Source organism: Hyperolius riggenbachi, chromosome 12 (genome assembly GCF_040937935.1).
Source record: "Hyperolius riggenbachi isolate aHypRig1 chromosome 12, aHypRig1.pri, whole genome shotgun sequence".
In the NCBI taxonomy this organism is placed as follows: domain Eukaryota; kingdom Metazoa; phylum Chordata; class Amphibia; order Anura; family Hyperoliidae; genus Hyperolius; species Hyperolius riggenbachi.
Genome location: NC_090657.1, coordinates 149023579 through 149040346, shown reverse-complemented (window position 1 = coordinate 149040346; position 16768 = coordinate 149023579). Strand labels below are relative to the sequence as shown.

General features: G+C 46.5%; 1 protein-coding gene across 3 annotated transcripts in view; it reads right to left on the bottom strand.

Moving 5' to 3' along the window:
• CCNDBP1 (cyclin D1 binding protein 1) overlaps positions 1–15156 on the bottom strand; it is a 40816-nt gene extending 25660 nt beyond the window's left edge. For all 3 annotated transcript variants that reach the window (XR_011025446.1, XR_011025447.1, XM_068264470.1), the window contains exons 1-2: positions 15074–15156; positions 9706–9759 (exon numbers count right to left, since the gene is read on the bottom strand). Coding sequence is in view for 1 of the 3 variants with exons in the window: in XM_068264470.1 (XP_068120571.1) it covers positions 9706–9759; positions 15074–15131 (112 nt within the window). In the remaining 2 variants the exon portion in view is untranslated. The remainder of the gene's footprint in view (positions 1–9705; positions 9760–15073) is intronic.
• Positions 15157–16768: the final 1612 nt, after the last annotated feature.

The window sequence follows — 16768 nt, the reverse complement described above, 5'->3', positions numbered from 1 at the left end:
AGTGCTAATGACTAAATAGAGTGCACCTGTGTGTAATCTAATGTCAGTACAAATACAGCTGCTCTGTGAGGGCCTCAGAGGTTGTCTAAGAGAATATTGGGAGCAACAACACCATGAAGTCCAAAGAACACACAAGACAGGTCAGGGATCAAGTTATAGAGAAATTTAAAGCAGGCTTAGGCTACAAAAAGATTTCCAAAGCCTTGAACATCCCACGGAGCACTGTTCAAGTGATCATTCAGAAATGGAAGGAGTATAGCACAACTGTAAACCTACCAAGACAAGGCCATCCACCTAAAGTCACAGTCCAAACAAGGAGAGCGCTGATCAGAAATGCAGTCAAAAGACCCATGGTGACTCTGGACGAGCTGCAGAGATCTACAGCTCAGGTGGGAGGCTCTGTCCATAGGACAACTATTAGTCATGCACTGTACAAAGTTGGCCTTTATGGAAGAGTGGCAAGAAGAAAGGCATTGTTAACAGAAAGCATAAGAAGTCCCGTTTGCAGTTTGCCACAAGCCATGTGGGGGACACAGCAACCATGTGGAAGAAGATGCTCTGGTCAGATGAGAACTTTTGGCCAAAACGCTATGTGTGGCAGAAAACTAACACTGCATATCACTCTGAACACACCATCCCCACTGTCAAATATGGTGGTGGCAGCATCATGCTTGGGGGGTGCATCTCTTCAGCAGGGACAGGGAAGCTGGTCAGAGTTGATGGGAAGATGCAGGGGTGAGCCTGGGGTGCCTGGCACCTGGGTGCAAGATTTTCTCTGGCGCCTATGGGAGTGGTTAAATTAACCACGCCCAACCACATAACCACACCCATGTCCTTCCTAATCACACCTACACCTTCCACCTCTTTACGCATGCATGTGATACCCCATTCCTACCCCTCTTCCATGGGCTTGCTCCTGGCTGGCTTTGGCTTCCTGCGAGTGACAGTCTGCTAGTCTCTGGACTGACTCAGGCTGAGAGGCTCTGCGAGTGCGACGCAGTCACACACTGCGTATTTATGGCTGCCTGCGGCCACCCTACTCTCGCTCGCTGACGTCGGCTCCTCCCCCCTGCCAAGCCCAAGGTGGGCTGCCTGTATCTTTCCCGTTGCGCCACACAGCCTGCCAGTGTTGCCAACCTTTCACGTTATTTTTTACTGACAAATACCTAAAAATTTACTGACAAAAGATTATTTTTACTGACAAAAATTCCCCACTAAATGCACATAAGAGACAGCTTTTCCCCATGTAAATGCACATAACGAGAGACTGCTTTTCACCAGCAAATGCACATAACGAGAGACTGCTTTTCACCAGCAAATGCACATAACGAGAGACTGCTTTTCACCAGCAAATGCACATAACAATAGACTGCTTTTCACCAGCAAATGCACATAACAAGAGACTGCTTTTCAGGGCTGTGGAGTCGTCCAAAAATCCACCGACTCCGACTCCTCAGTTTAGGATTCCACCGACTCCGACTCCACGACTCCGACTCCTCTAATTTGCATATTACAATTTTGTTGATTAAAAGTATGTAACATGAAATTCGTCTCTTAACTGCCAACGCTTAGGAATTTTACAAGACAACTGAAGTGAGAAGGATATGTAGACTACTACATTTATTCCCTTTAGACTAAAACTAGTCCTTGGTAAGAGTATTTGTAAAAGGTACAAACCGGAACAAAGAACATCTATCAGGCCCTAGGCAATGTAAGTGTGGGTACATGTAAGAATGATGTGCAGGTACTCTGCAGGGGAATGAGGAGATTGTAAACAGACAACACCTCTGTGTTCAATGTGCACAGCATTCTCAGTGGATTCCCTGCAGCTCTGTGGGGAGTGCATATGTAGAGTATAGTACTACTGTGTAACAAAGTAAACCTGAGACAGATGAAATTAAAGTTTTATACATACCTGGGGCTTCCTCCAGCCGCCTTCAGGATAATCAGTCCCTCGTTGTCCTCCTCCACCACCTGGATCTTCTGCTATGAGTCCAGGTACTTGAGCCAGTCAGGCGTAGTGCGCATGCACACACTCCGCCGCCAGGAGCATACTACACCTGTGCAGCACTATTGCGCAGGTGCAGAATGTTCCTGGCTGTGGGAGCGGCATGCGGCCGGACAGCGCTGACTGGCTGAATTACCAGGACTCATAGCAGAAGATCCGGGTGGTGGAGGACAGCGAGGGACTGATTAGCCTGAAGGAAGCCCCAGGTATGTATAAAACTTTACTTTTCATCCGTCTCAGGTACCCTTTAATTTGTAGTCACCAAACCAAATTTTAACAACATATCAAATTATTTGATTTCATCAGCAAAGGGAGTGCATACATTTGCATAAATCAGCATCAATGCAGAATTATTTCCATCTCGTTGACCATCTCTATTAGTGACACAGCTACACATCAGGCTTTATTCTTACAGCATAGATGTTATTTAGTATATATAAGAGATTCCTGTGTACACATCATATATACAGTCACAATCAGATATGTATATCTGACCTTAAAAATACAGGGACTGCTTTATTGAAGCAGCACAAGTAACTAATTTTGATTGGTTTATTTCATTTTTGTGGACTAAGCACAGCTATTACTGTATATATACTGTATATATACATTATTTTTAATGACTATTATCTGAGAAATAGAACATTTTATCATATTTTCTATTTTAATTACAGTTACAAATTCATTAGGAGTCGGAGTCGGAGTCGGTGCATTTTTTCCCGACTCCGACTCCAGGCACCCAAAATTGCCCGACTCCACGACTCCGACTCCACAGCCCTGCTGCTTTTCACCAGCAAATGCACATAACAAGAGACTGCTTTTCACCAGCAAATGCACATAACAAGAGACTGCTTTTCACCAGCAAATGCACATAACAAGAGACTGCTTTTCACCAGCAAATGCACATAACAAGAGACTGCTTTTCACCAGCAAATGCACATAACAAGAGACTGCTTTTCACCAGCAAATGCACATAATGACAAACAGCCAGTGTCCCCAGGATAGGTAGCCAGGGGGTAATATGTGCCCGGGACAGGTAGCCAGGGGGTATATGTGCCCGGGACAGGTAGCCAGGGGGTATATGTGCCCGGGACAGGTAGCCAGGGGGTATATGTGCCCGGGACAGGTAGCCAGGGGGTATATGTGCCCGGGACAGGTAGCCAGGGGGTATATGTGCCCGGCATAGGTAGCCAGGGGGTATATGTGCCCGGCATAGGTAGCCAGGGGGTGTATGTGCCCGGCATAGGTAGCCAGGGGGTGTATGTGCCCGGCATAGGTAGCCAGGGGGTGTATGTGCCCGGGATAGGTAGCCAGGGGGTGTATGTGCCCGGGATAGGTAGCCAGGGGGTGTATGTGCCCGGGATAGGTAGCCAGGGGGTGTATGTGCCCGGGATAGGTAGCCAGGGGGTGTATGTGCCCGGGATAGGTAGCCAGGGGGTGTATGTGCCCGGGATAGGTAGCCAGGGGGTGTATGTGCCCGGGATAGGTAGCCAGGGGGTGTATGTGCCCGGGATAGGTAGCCAGGGGGTGTATGTGCCCGGGATAGGTAGCCAGGGGGTGTATGTGCCCGGGATAGGTAGCCAGGGGGTGTGTGTGCCCGGGATAGGTAGCCAGGGGGTATGTGTGCCCGGGATAGGTAGCCAGGGGGTATGTGTGCCCGGGATAGGTAGCCAGGGGGTATGTGTGCCCGGGATAGGTAGCCAGGGGGTATGTGTGCCCGGGATAGGTAGCCAGGGGGTATGTGTGCCCGGGATAGGTAGCCAGGGGGTATGTGTGCCCGGGATAGGTAGCCAGGGGGTGTGCCCGGGATAGGTAGCCAGGGGGTGTGCCCGGGATAGGTAGCCAGGGGGTATGTGTGCCCGGGATAGGTAGCCAGGGGGTATATGTGCCCGGGATAGGTAGCCAGGGGGTATATGTGCCCGGGATAGGTAGCCAGGGGGTATATGTGCCCGGGATAGGTAGCCAGGGGGTATATGTGCCCGGGATAGGTAGCCAGGGGGTATATGTGCCCGGGATAGGTAGCCAGGGGGTATATGTGCCCGGGATAGGTAGCCAGGGGGTATATGTGCCCGGGATAGGTAGCCAGGGGGGTATATGTGCCCGGGATAGGTAGCCAGGGGGTATATGTGCCCGGGATAGGTAGCCAGGGGGTATATGTGCCCGGGATAGGTAGCCAGGGGGTATATGTGCCCGGGATAGGTAGCCAGGGGGTATATGTGCCCGGGATAGGTAGCCAGGGGGTATATGTGCCCGGGATAGGTAGCCAGGGGGTATATGTGCCCGAGATAGGTAGCCAGGGGGTATATGTGCCCGGGATAGGTAGCCAGGGGGTATATGTGCCCGGGATAGGTAGCCAGGGGGTATATGTGCCCGGGATAGGTAGCCAGGGGGTATATGTGCCCAAGATAGGTAGCCAGGGGGTATATGTGCCCAGGATAGGTAGCCAGGGGGTATATGTGCCCAGGATAGATAGCCAGGGGGTATATGTGCCCAGGATAGGTAGCCAGGGGGTATATGTGCCCAGGATAGGTAGCCAGGGGGTATATGTGCCCAGGATAGGTAGCCAGGGGGTATATGTGCTCAGGATAGGTAGCCAGGGGGTATATGTGCCCAGGATAGGTAGCCAGGGGGTATATGTGCCCAGGATAGGTAGCCAGGGGGTATATGTGCCCAGGATAGGTAGCCAGGGGGTATATGTGCCCAGGATAGGTAGCCAGGGGGTAATATGTGCCCAGGATAGGTAGCCAGGTGGTAATATGTGCCCAGGATAGGTAGCCAGAGGGTAATATGTGCCCAGGATAGGTAGCCAGGGGGTAATATGTGCCCAGGATAGGTAGCCAGGGGGTAATATGTGCCCAGGATAGGTAGCCAGGGGGTAATATGTGCCCAGGATAGGTAGCCAGGGGGTAATATGTGCCCAGGATAGGTAGCCAGGGGGTAATATGTGCCCAGGATAGGTAGCCAGGGGGTATAGGGTCCCCGTTTAGGTAGTGACAGGAACGCACCCAACCCTCCCCTCCCGCCGCTGCTGCCTCTGCCGCCGCCGCTCCCTCCTCACCTTGCAGCAGCTTCAGACCTCAATCAGCGGGCGACCCGACCAGTAAGAAGGCGCCAGGCGCACCCGCTCTATATGCGGAAGTGATGTCACTTCCGCATATCAGTGCGGCGTGCTAGGTCCTAGCGCCCGCCCGATCGAGGTCTGACGCGGCGCAGGCGGCTAGAGGGAGGGAGCGAGCGAGCGGCGGCCACAGGGGGAGAGCGGCGGCCGGGCGGCGCCTCTCAGAGGCAGGCGCCTGGGTGCCTTGCACCCGCAGCACCCGCCCAGGCTCGGCCCTGGGAAGATGGATGGAGCCAAATACAGGGCAAACTTGGAAGAAAACCTCTTGGAGATTGCAAAAGACTTGAGACTGGGGCGGAGGTTCACCTTCCAGCAGGACAGTGACCCTAAACATAAAGCCAGGGCAACAATGGAATGGTTTAAAACAAAACATATCTATGTGTTAGAATGGCCCAGTCAAAGTCCAGATCTAAATCCAATCGAGAATATGTGGCAAGATCTGAAAACTGCTGTTCACAAACGCTGTCCATCTAATCAGACTGAGCTGGAGCCGTTTTGCAAAGAAGAATGTGCAAGGATTTCAGTCTCTAGATGTGCAAAGCTGGTAGAGACATACCCTAAAAGACTGGTAGCTGTAATTGCAGCAAAAGGTGGTTCTACAAAGTATTGACTCAGGGGGCTGAATAATTACGCACACCGCACTTTGCAGTTATTTATTTGTAAAAAATGTTTGGAATAATGTATGATTTTCGATCCACTTCTCACATGTACACCACTTTGTATTAATCTTTCACGTGGAATTCCAATAAACTTGCATGTCTGTGGCAGTAATGTGACAAAATGTGGAAAACTTCAAGGGGGCCGAATACTTTTGCAACCCACTGTATATGTGTTTTTTTTCCTGGCATAATATGGCTAATCCTCCTGCTTTAAAGTGAATGGGAAACGCATAAAAAAAAAAAAAATGAAGCAAATATTTACCTAAGGAGAGGGAAGGCTCTGGGTCATATAGAGCCTTCAGTCTCCTCTCTCGGTGCTCTCTATCCTGTGCTGGCTCCCCCGTTTCAATCCCCCACCGAAAGGGTATTTGGAAGTCTTCGGGAGCCGTGTCCTCCCAAAGACGTGCGGCTCCATACTGCACACACTTGAGCGTGCAAGAGAGCGTGTTTGCGCAGGTGCAGTACAGGGCCGCCCTTCTTTAGGAGCACTTGGGGTCCCTGAAGACTTCTGAAGCCTCCTTCGGACGGATAAAGCAGTATTTGACTAATTTAGTCACATACTGCTACCGGCGAGCCAGCACCAAGAGAGAAGCCGGAAGGCTCTATAGGACCCAGAGCCTTCCCTCTCCTTGGGTAAGTATCTGTCTAATTTTTTTAAATGCAGTTCCCATTCACTTTAAGTAGTAGGAATTTAAAAGACAACTGAAGCGAGAAGAGTATGGAGGCTGCTATATTTGGCTAATCTTGTCAGATCGGACAATTTCAGAAACACCTGGTTTGTGCTGCTTGCTTGTTTAGAGTCTATGGCTAAAAGTATTCGAGGTAGATGATCAGCATGCCTACCAGGGAACTGGTATTGCTTAAAAGGAAATAAATATGGCAGCCTTCATCTTCCTCCCACATCAGTTGTCCTTTAATGCTGGGAATACACGGTTTGATTCTGAGCCATTAAGATGGCTCGATAAATCATTTCCGACATGTCCAATCACTGTTCGATCGGTTTGCCGCTCGATTCACCATTGAAGTGAATTGAAAAAAAGATAAGAAAAACGAACGGAAGATAAGAGAATCGTGTGTGCACAACGATCGTGAGCAGAATTGAGCGCCAGAATCGACCCGTGTATTCCCAGCATAAGAAGCCGTGGCTACCTGGATCCTAGCACTTGCTCAGTCCTGCCCTAAGATATGAAATGTAAGAAAATCCATATTAAAAAGCTGTCAGTTTCAAAACAAATATGTCACGTCTACCAGAATACATATACAGTAAGGCAAAGGCTACCGTATATCTTTAGTTAGCTATCAGTCTTGCACACTGGGGCCCCCACCCAACTCTGTTATCTCAGGCGTGCCTTCCTTACTGCTGCTACTGGCCTGTTCACTGGTATGCTGCAAACAGTGAATAACAACATTATGTCTTTCATCCAAGGAAATGTCCTATCTCACTGACCCCTCCCTAAAACCATCTCAGTCCCTTTTGTAACACTCTAATCCACAGATCAGTAACATGAATCATTACATTTCAACTACAGGAAAATGTTCAATTTTGGATGGTGCAACAATAATCTCTTTCTGGCCATGTTCACAGTGGTATGTTGCAGTGTGGCATACCGGCCCCTTTGTAACGTGGCTTAACGCACTGCTATCTACCACCTATGCAACACTCACAGTGCAGCGGGAGTGTTGCAGTATAACAGGTTGAGGTATCATAATGCAAGGCATTAACAGTGACTGTGAAGCATACTTTTCACTGGCTTTATGCTTCACTGTACCCGGTGCAATGCAAGCATAACGAACAAGCACTGTTATTACAATCCGTTGCATTCCTGCTGTTACAGGAAACAGCGCAACTGACACTGTGAACATAGCCTTTCCCCCCCTCGTTACTGCCGTCCTGTGACCTCATCTATGAGGATCACCAGCACTTCCTGTCTAGACAGAAAGATACAGAAATCTGTATCGGTCAACCGAGAAGCGCACGAGATTATACCCTGTGACTGAGTGAGGAGTCGGAACGGGGGAATGCGGAATCGGCAGGACGCACCCGGGAGCCAGACGGATGGGCATTGGCATCCACCTGTATATGATATGCGCAGACTGCTTCTGAAGGCGTAAGTGGAATATATTTACTGCACACAGAGGCATGATTGACAGTATTAAGCTATATGCGCTTTCTTTTTATGTTTTTATTGAGCAATTTTAACAGTCAGAATAAAGGAAAGTCCTTGCAAGAGGCTTTTGTAAGCTATTGAGGATCGTGGATTTGATTGGATACAATATAGAGCGCAGTTTCCACCCGTGTATAGAGGTGGGCTACATCTGGTGAGCAGTGTGGCATGCAATGAGTTGGAGTGGCACGGTTAATGGGTGTTGATACACAGGCACGGTGTCTGCAGCACTTGAATTGTTTCGTTATCTGAACTGTACTACCCTATGTGGAGTTTTTCTGTCCTACAGAAGCGAGTGAAGTTGACCATAACTTTCTGTTTAAGACCCACCTGAAAGCTGAGGTGGTTATACTCTGGTGAGCATCCAGTGAGAGGGGACGAGGGATACATAATTGTTTGACACCTGGGGAGCACGAGACACTGGTGGCATTGAGGAGTTTGAACAGTGAATTACAAAGTTTGAACAATATTGCCCTATGTGGAGTTTGCTTTCTATTACAGAACTGGAGAGCGCAGCAGTACAATTGAATTTTAACAACCTGTATGTCTGTTGCATCACAATGGACAAAATCATCGCATCACAACGCACAGCAATGCTATGCCTATGGGGCTATCACACTGAGTGCAGTGTATTCTATCAGAATAATGCACTGAATGCAATGCGTGTACAGGGTAAAGTGTGCTTTTACAATGATAGTGAGGCATACTTTTAAATGTACGGTATGCGACTTTTCAGCTAAGCAATGTGTATAGTGTGGGAAGAACAATTCAATTTCCATAAATGCAGTCAGATGACAATTAACTCTCACTCTAACCATACTACGGTGCCACAAGATAGTCTAAAATTGTGGTTTTACATAACAGTGACAGTGACCATTATTCATTCCATTATTATTTTAATCAGGCAAAGAGTACATTTTACTAATGAAAATAGATTTGTCTACGGTAAAATGTTTGTATATCGTATCTCGGGAACCAACTGGGATGGGGGTCTGCAATTTGGCATGGAAGTATCTGAAGGGTCCCCGTTTGTGTTGGGGTAGCAGGAATGGTTGTGGAGATTTTGAGGTTCCAATTTAATTAAATCAGGGTGCATATTTTTCTCCCCTTCAATGCATATTCAGAGAACTCTGGGCTGTCCAGTGTCCTGAACATGTGTTCTGAAAAAGAACTAAGGGCTCGTTCACACTGGAGGCGTTTAATTTTATTTAAGCACCTACGATTTTTCTAAATTGCCCTGAAAGCACTTACACCATGCTATCCTATGCACTAGTTCAGATTAGGGTGATCCGTCCGCTTTCCGCTCAGAGAAGCGCTGCATGGACCATTTTGGGTCGATTTTGCTACAAAGGAAGGTATAGGAAAAACGCAAAACACTCACAAAATCGCTTTGTGCAGCAATTGCGTTTTTAAGAATACATACACTGCATTTATTCTTTTCTGAATCAAAGAGTTTGCTCTGCAAAAATGCTTACCAGAAATGTCCAACGAAAAGAAATCACTGGAAATAGGGAACAAAAATAGCTTCAAAAACAAAAAACAAAAAGTCCAACGCTAACACGATCAGAACGCAATGTGAACGGGGCCTAAGAGCAGCACAGATTGACAAAAAAACAACGACCATAGTATGCATGTCTCTGACACAGCTGTTCATTAGTGGAAGTCACAGTAATCATTCGGCACATGTGCATGAATACATGCAGCACAGAAGAACAGGGAGGCACAATCAGAAAGCACACCTTCATTGGTTCTTACCCAGCGTTTCCCAGAACTGAGGATTCAAGTGGCTGCCTTCACTGGATTCTCCATCTGTGTAAAGGAAGACATTATTAAACATGCAAAACATATGTTTACCTTCTTAAAACAGAAGGTATTTGCGATTATTAAAAGGACAACTATCAAAGTTAACCAAATTTCTAAATGCCACATATATTTCCAGTAATTACTAACAAATAGCAATACAAATGCTTTTTTTCATATTTTTACGTGAAGAAAATATGACATTTACAGAGTAAACAGTTTTCACAGTGGGCATTACTATGGAGGACTGTGTCCAAAACATCCAGCATACAGAAACAATCTTCACTGGGTGTAACCCTGTGAGTAAAATGTGTTCAGAATGATAGAAAGAAGAAAGACCTCGTACAGTCTTTTAGATGATTTTATAGATGCTGAGGAGGAACTTCCTCTCTGCTCTAAAAGATAAGCAACAGCATAATAACCTTTAAAGAAAATCATTTTTGTTACAGCTGATAAAAATCCCCCCAAAAAAAAAAAAAAATCTCCAGTGTGTGTACTTCCTGCTTTCATGGAAGCAGACATAGGGTAACAGCCTGTGTTTACAAATTAGCTGCTCTGCTGAGGCAGCCAGCTGGCACAGCTGAGAGCTCAAATTACAGTTGTGATTATTCACAGATGAGGGGGAATTAGACAGGCTAAATTATATACATACGGGGTGCATTTCTATAGGTTTTCCTTCTGTCCTGTGCAAGAGTTGAGGTCCCACTTCCAATGTGACAGGCTTTCCTGGGTCGTCTCTGTGTAATGGGTGGCAAGTATATGGGCTGCCCTACAGTGGTCAAAAAAACTTTATTTCCGTACATATTACTGACTGTTTTAAAGAGAACCCAAGGTGGGGTTTTAAGAATGAAATACGCACACAGAGGCTGGGTCTGCCTATACTGCCCAGCCTCTGTTGCCATCTCAATCCCCCCCAAGTTCCCCCTGCCCCATAAATCACAGCCATGCTGTCGACACACAGCGTGTCGCAGCGGGCTGTGTTTATTTCTGTACTGTCAGTCTGCTGCTCCCCCTGCCTCCTGCATAGCTCCGGTCCCCGCCCACGTCCCTTCCCTCCAATCAGCGGGGAGGGACTAGCATTTTTCAGAGCAGTTTGAGCTTTTCCTATACTTTACATTGAGGCAGAAACGCATCTGCAAACCTCAAAAATGCTGCAGGAACCACGTTTACGGTTTGCTAAAAATCTCACACCGCTGATGTGCACCATCCCATTAAGATACATTAGCTATGCATTTTCACAGGCGGCAGCGGTTTTGAAAACGCTACCAAAAACGCTTAGTGTGCACCAGCCCTTACTTGGGGTTTCTATCAGCCCCCGGTAGCAGTAATGTCCCGAGCCGTCCTCCTACGATCAGCTGTTCCCCGCCACCAGGCAATTATTTGTCTAACAAGATGAATAACGCACGCTCCAGCTTGCGTCATCGGATGCTTACTGCACAGGCGTAGTATGACGTTTTCTTGTACTGCGCCTGCGCAGTAAGCTTCTGATGACGCGCGCAGCCGCAGTTGGTTAGTATGCTGCGCTAGACCGGGGCCGGCCGCGGAGAACGGCGTGGGACATTACTGCTACAGGGGGCTGATAGAAGCCCCAGGTAAGTGTCTGCTTTTATTTTCACCCCCCACAGAACCCTTTTAAAACAGAAGGCATTTGTGATTATTCAGGTTGGAGTGAGCATTTCTGTATATTTGTTTAGCCATCAGGGACAACAAAGAGACTATTTGCATTTTCAGCATGTGGGACACCTCAGAGCTCACTCCATCCAGAATAACTGCAAATACCTTCTGTTTTGCATAGCATATAGTCTTGTCACTACAGGTGCATACACACATCCAATTATGACTGGTCAATTACTGAGCAATTTTACCCCCTCTATGAAAGTTATCGAATACTGTGAGCAGATTGTGTAGGTAAACCCTCATACTACATGAGGGTGCTAAAATTGGTCAGTAAATGGCCAATCAAAATTGGATGCGTGTATGCACACATAGTGCTCTATTCACAATGAGTTACCGCATTAGGTAATTTAGGTAGTGATAAATACCGACCAAAATATCTCCATTTTGAAATTCACCTTTTTTTCCCCCCTTAAGGCCTCTTGCACACTGCATGCATTTCAGATTCCGATTCCGCTTTTTAATCTGTTTTTACATCCGATTCCGATTCAGATTTTTAATCTTAACTGCATGCTGCGTTTTTTGATCCGTTTTTCTGTTGAATGTATTCAGGGAAAATCGGAAACGGAATCGGAATCGGAAACGGAATCGGAATCGGAAAACGGATTTGCAGTGTGCAGGGAGCCTAACTCCACAGGGTTGAAATTTTTTTTGCATCTGAGCAACTTTCACCTCCCATTCATTTGCCAATAACTTTATCACTACTCATCACAATTAATTGATCTATATCTTGTTTTTTCCGCCACCAATTAGGCTTTCTCTGGGTGATACATTTGGCTGAGAATTAATTTATTCTAAATCCATTTTAACAGGAATATTAAGAGAGAAATGGAAAAACAAATCATTATTTCTCAGCTTTTGGCCATTATAGTTTGAAATTAATACATGCTATCATATTTAAAACCCATGTATTTTATTTGCTCATTTGTCCCGCTTATTACACCATTTAAATTATGTCCCTATCACAATGTATTGCGCCGATATTTTATTTGGAAATAAAGGTGCATTTTTTCAATTTGCGTCCATCACTATTTACAAGCCCATAATTTAAAAGATTATATTGAAATGCTCCTTTGACATGCATATCTAAAAAGTTCAGACCCTTAGGTAACCATTATGGGTTTTTTTTTTTTTTTATTATTGTATTTTTTTTTTTTTTATTAAATTTAATTTGGGTATTTTTTGATGTGGGAGGTAAACAGCTAATTTTAAATGGTAAAAAATGTATTTATTTAATGTGATTGTGGGTGTAGTTTTACTATTTGGCCACAAGATGGCCACAGTCAAAAAGTCCTGGGAGCGATCGATCTCGCTCCCAAGAAGAAGAATGAAGACGGGGAACTTTTTGAACTCGGAAAAACTGCAGCGTCTGATGAGACGCTGTCGGCTTTTCTGCGGGGGGCTTCGATCAGTGAAAGGGATCTATAATCCCTATCATCGGTTGCTGGGCTAACGGCTAGTGGCGGGAGCGCGCACGGGAGCCCAACTGGACGAGAATATTCGTCCAGTTGGGCTTAAGTGGTTAATTACCTCTTGCAGTAAAAGTGTGGTAATTACCTCAAAATGTATCTCCAATTTGATATTCTTAATTGAACAGTTGGTGTTAATTAAAGGAATACTGTAGGGGATCTGGGGAAAATGAGTTGAACTTACCTGGGGCTTCTAATGGTCCCCTGCAGACATCCTGTGCCCGCGCAGCCACTCACCGATGCTCTGGCCCCACCTCCGGTTCACTTCTGGAATTTCAGACTTTAAAGTCTGAAAAACACTGCGCCTGCGTTGCCTTGTCCTCGCTCCCGCTGATATCACGAGTGTACTGCGCAGACACAGACCATACTGGGCTTGTGCTATACACTCCTGGTGACGTCAGTGGGAGCGATGACACGGCAACGCAGGCGCAGTGGTTTTCAGACTTTAAAGTCTGAAATTCTAGAAGTGAACCGGAGGCGGGGCTGGAGCATCGGTGAGTGGCTGCGTGGGCACAGGATGTCTGCAGGGGACCATTAGAAGCCCCTGGCAAGTTTAACTCATTTTCCCCCGACCCCCTACAGTATCCCTTTAAAGATTTTTTTTTTTTTTTTATCACCTACAAATGGCAGGTGATGATTTTTACTTCTCTGCTGTTGGCCCTCAGGATGGAGCCTTTTGAGCTTTTTTGCTTGAGTATGTCAATTTTTCATAGGAGGCGGAGAAGACGAGTGCGTCTAATCCCAAGGCGCACTTTCAGACCTCGTACAGTCTTTTAGATGGTTTTATAGATGATTGCCGAGGTGTAAATTCCTCTCTGCTTTAAAAGATAAGCAACAGCATAATCACCTTTAAAGAAAAATTTGTTACAGCTGATACAAATCCTGCAATAAATCTCCAATGTGTGTACATCCTGCTTTCATGAAAGCAGACATAGGGTGAACATCCTGTATTTACAAATTAGCTGCTCTGCTGAGGCAGCCAGCTGGCAAAGCTGAGAGCTCGAATTACAGCTGTGATTATTCACACTCTCTATATACATACAGGGTGCATTTCCATATGTTTTCCTTCTGCCCTGCGCAAGAGTTGAAGTCCCACTTTAAATGTGACAGGCTATCCTGGGTCATTTCTGTGTTATGGGTGGCCAGCATGTGGGCTGCCTTATTAGTGGTTAAAATAAAAAAAAAAAAAGCTTTATTTCCGCACCTATTACCGACCATTTACCGCAATAAACCGCACTTTTATCGAACATTAATCATACTCAGTAAATGTTTTGTGAATACTCAGAAAAGTCAGTAATTATCACTGGAGGTAATTTTGCGACCAAAAAAAATTAAAAAAATTACCGCACGTTATTGTGAATAGAGCCCAATGTGACAAAACTATATTTCCTATTAGGCACTGTGGAAGATGCCGGTGTAATGAAAGATTTTGCAACCCATTATATTGTGCGACTTGCCATAGAGGACAATGTATAACTGCGTAGGCGTGGATTCTCTTTGTTAACACGCCTGTCATTTTTTGCAACCACTGATCCCATTGAGCCAGAAGGGTTTTTTTTTCCCCCCCAGGGGGAGTTATTAGTTGAGCTAGAAGGTGGGATTGTTCCTTTCAGGTGGTGGTGGGGGTTATAAGTTGAGCAAGAAGGGGGGATTGTTCCCTGGGGGGGGGGGGGATATTAGTTGAGCAAGAGGGGGGATTGTCCCCTCGGAGGGGGGGGGGGGTGTTGTTCCCTCCAGGGGGGTTATTAGTTGAGCTAGAGGGGAGGGTTCTGTGTGAGGATAGGGGTTGGTTGGGTTGCATTTTCTGATACAGATAGGTAGGTTGAATTCAATGGTTAGGTTGTACTTTCTGATAGCTATACATATATATATGTCCCTGGTTCAGTCCCACTAAGTCCAGTTCCTGTATGCAAGAAAAAAAAAGTTGAATTGTTAAATTAATTTCAACCTCATTTATAGAGCTGGATTTGTAAACCAATTATTCTCATGATTAATAATATTTATAACTACCTAAGCCAAAACACGACTGGGAGTAACAATACTGTACTCTGAAAACTCAGCTCAGGGCTGCTTTATGCTGGGACAAGAGAGAAGATCAGAGAAAAGATGTGTGCTGAACTACCCACCACCATCATGTCCTTTCAATTTGTTCCCCCAGCCTAAAACAGGCCAGCCCTCACCTCGCAGTTTGCCCAGCACAGCGCGCAGATTCTCCAGCAGCTTTTGAAGTGCCTCCATGTTGCACGGAACCAGCGAGCTGTATCTCAGGCTCCTATAGGAAGACAATCTCCAGCACACCATATCATCATCATTTCCTGCTCTAGCAAGTCACATGCTCTAGTAGAGAGATCAGTCGTCATTAAGACAAATTGACATGCAGCCTGAAACAAGGCTCTTTGACAGGCATATAACAATTCTAGGACAGAGACGTTTATAGCTCTATTACACTCGTGTGTTGCAGACTGTGTGAGCAGTATGATAGAGAGCTAATAGCATCCCTGGGAGACGGAGCGGAGGGGGGTTTGGGAGGGGAGGAATACAACTTGCCTTGCTCTTCAGTCAGAGCAGCAGAAGGGCGGGTGTGTCCTGTATAGCAAGCAGCCTTTTGAGGGGATGTCTGTCCTCTCCCTGTGATTGTTGACAGCTGTACAGGGAAAACTGCAGCCTGAGCCAGGCAGAGAATAGAAACGTGCATGTTCTATCTAGAAAGGGGAAATGCATGCTGTCTGTGTAGTGTGAATCAGATTAAGATTTCTCTACTAGTATGTGTCTGTCTTCAGTACAATGTTCTAGGTGTGTATGTAATATGTACAGTATATTCATGTGAGAGTGTACAGCATATGTGGTGACTTAGTGGGAAACCTTTAATTCAGTTTTTACCCTCTTACCTTCCCTTATACCTACAGTGTTTCTAGTGCCCTTTGGGTTGTGTTAGGATAGGTTTATGGATTGCTTTCCCTGTTAAGGCCTCTTTCACACCAAGACGTTGCGTTTTAGGGGACGTTAAGGTCGCATAACGTGCCCCTAATGCAACGCCTGGTGGTGCTGGACGAGGACGCTACCTAGAGCTGCGTTATGCAGCTCTTGGTGCGCCTTTTTTGTGCTATGTGATGCGGAGAACACGTGGTCCCGCCGGCCAATCGCCGCACAGAGCGGCCGCTCCAGGAAGTAAACCCTGCACGTCACTGAGTGCAGTGAATATTAATTAGCCATGTGGCTGGCCGCGGAGGAGGAGGGAAGACCTCCTCCTCCAACATCACTGAGCATGTGCAAACAGTCTAACGCGTCTTAGCCGCGTATAAGGTACTGCATGCAGCACTTTTTTAAAACGTGCTGTGTTACAATGTAACGCAACATGGGCACTGTGAACAGCCCATTGACTTTTCATTGCTGTGCGGTGGGCTGCGTTACAGGCTGCACTAACGTGCACCTGTAACGTCCCACTGTGAAAGCAGCCTCAATCAGGATCGCAGCAGAGTGCAGAAGTCGCATTGCACATTAGACGTGCAATGCAGCATATACAGTGATTGAAAGGTATGCTTCAATGCTGTAAACGTGCATGTGGTCTGGTAAATGCGCTGCATGATCCTGTTATGCAAACTGTGGTTCGGTAATGGACTGCATGATCCTATTGTTCAAACAGATCCGTTACCCCGTACTGCATTAATAATGCGATTTTATTGTACTGTGCAACACACTGCATCGTAGTGATGGGAATTCCAGCTCTTCTCGGAGAATCGGCTCTTCTGAATCAGCTCCCATTAAAGAGCCGGCTCTGAATCGGCTCTTCATTAACCTCCCTGGCGGTAAGCCCGTGCTGAGCACGGGCTATGCCGCCGGGAGGCACCGCTCAGGCCCCGCTGGGCCGATTTGCA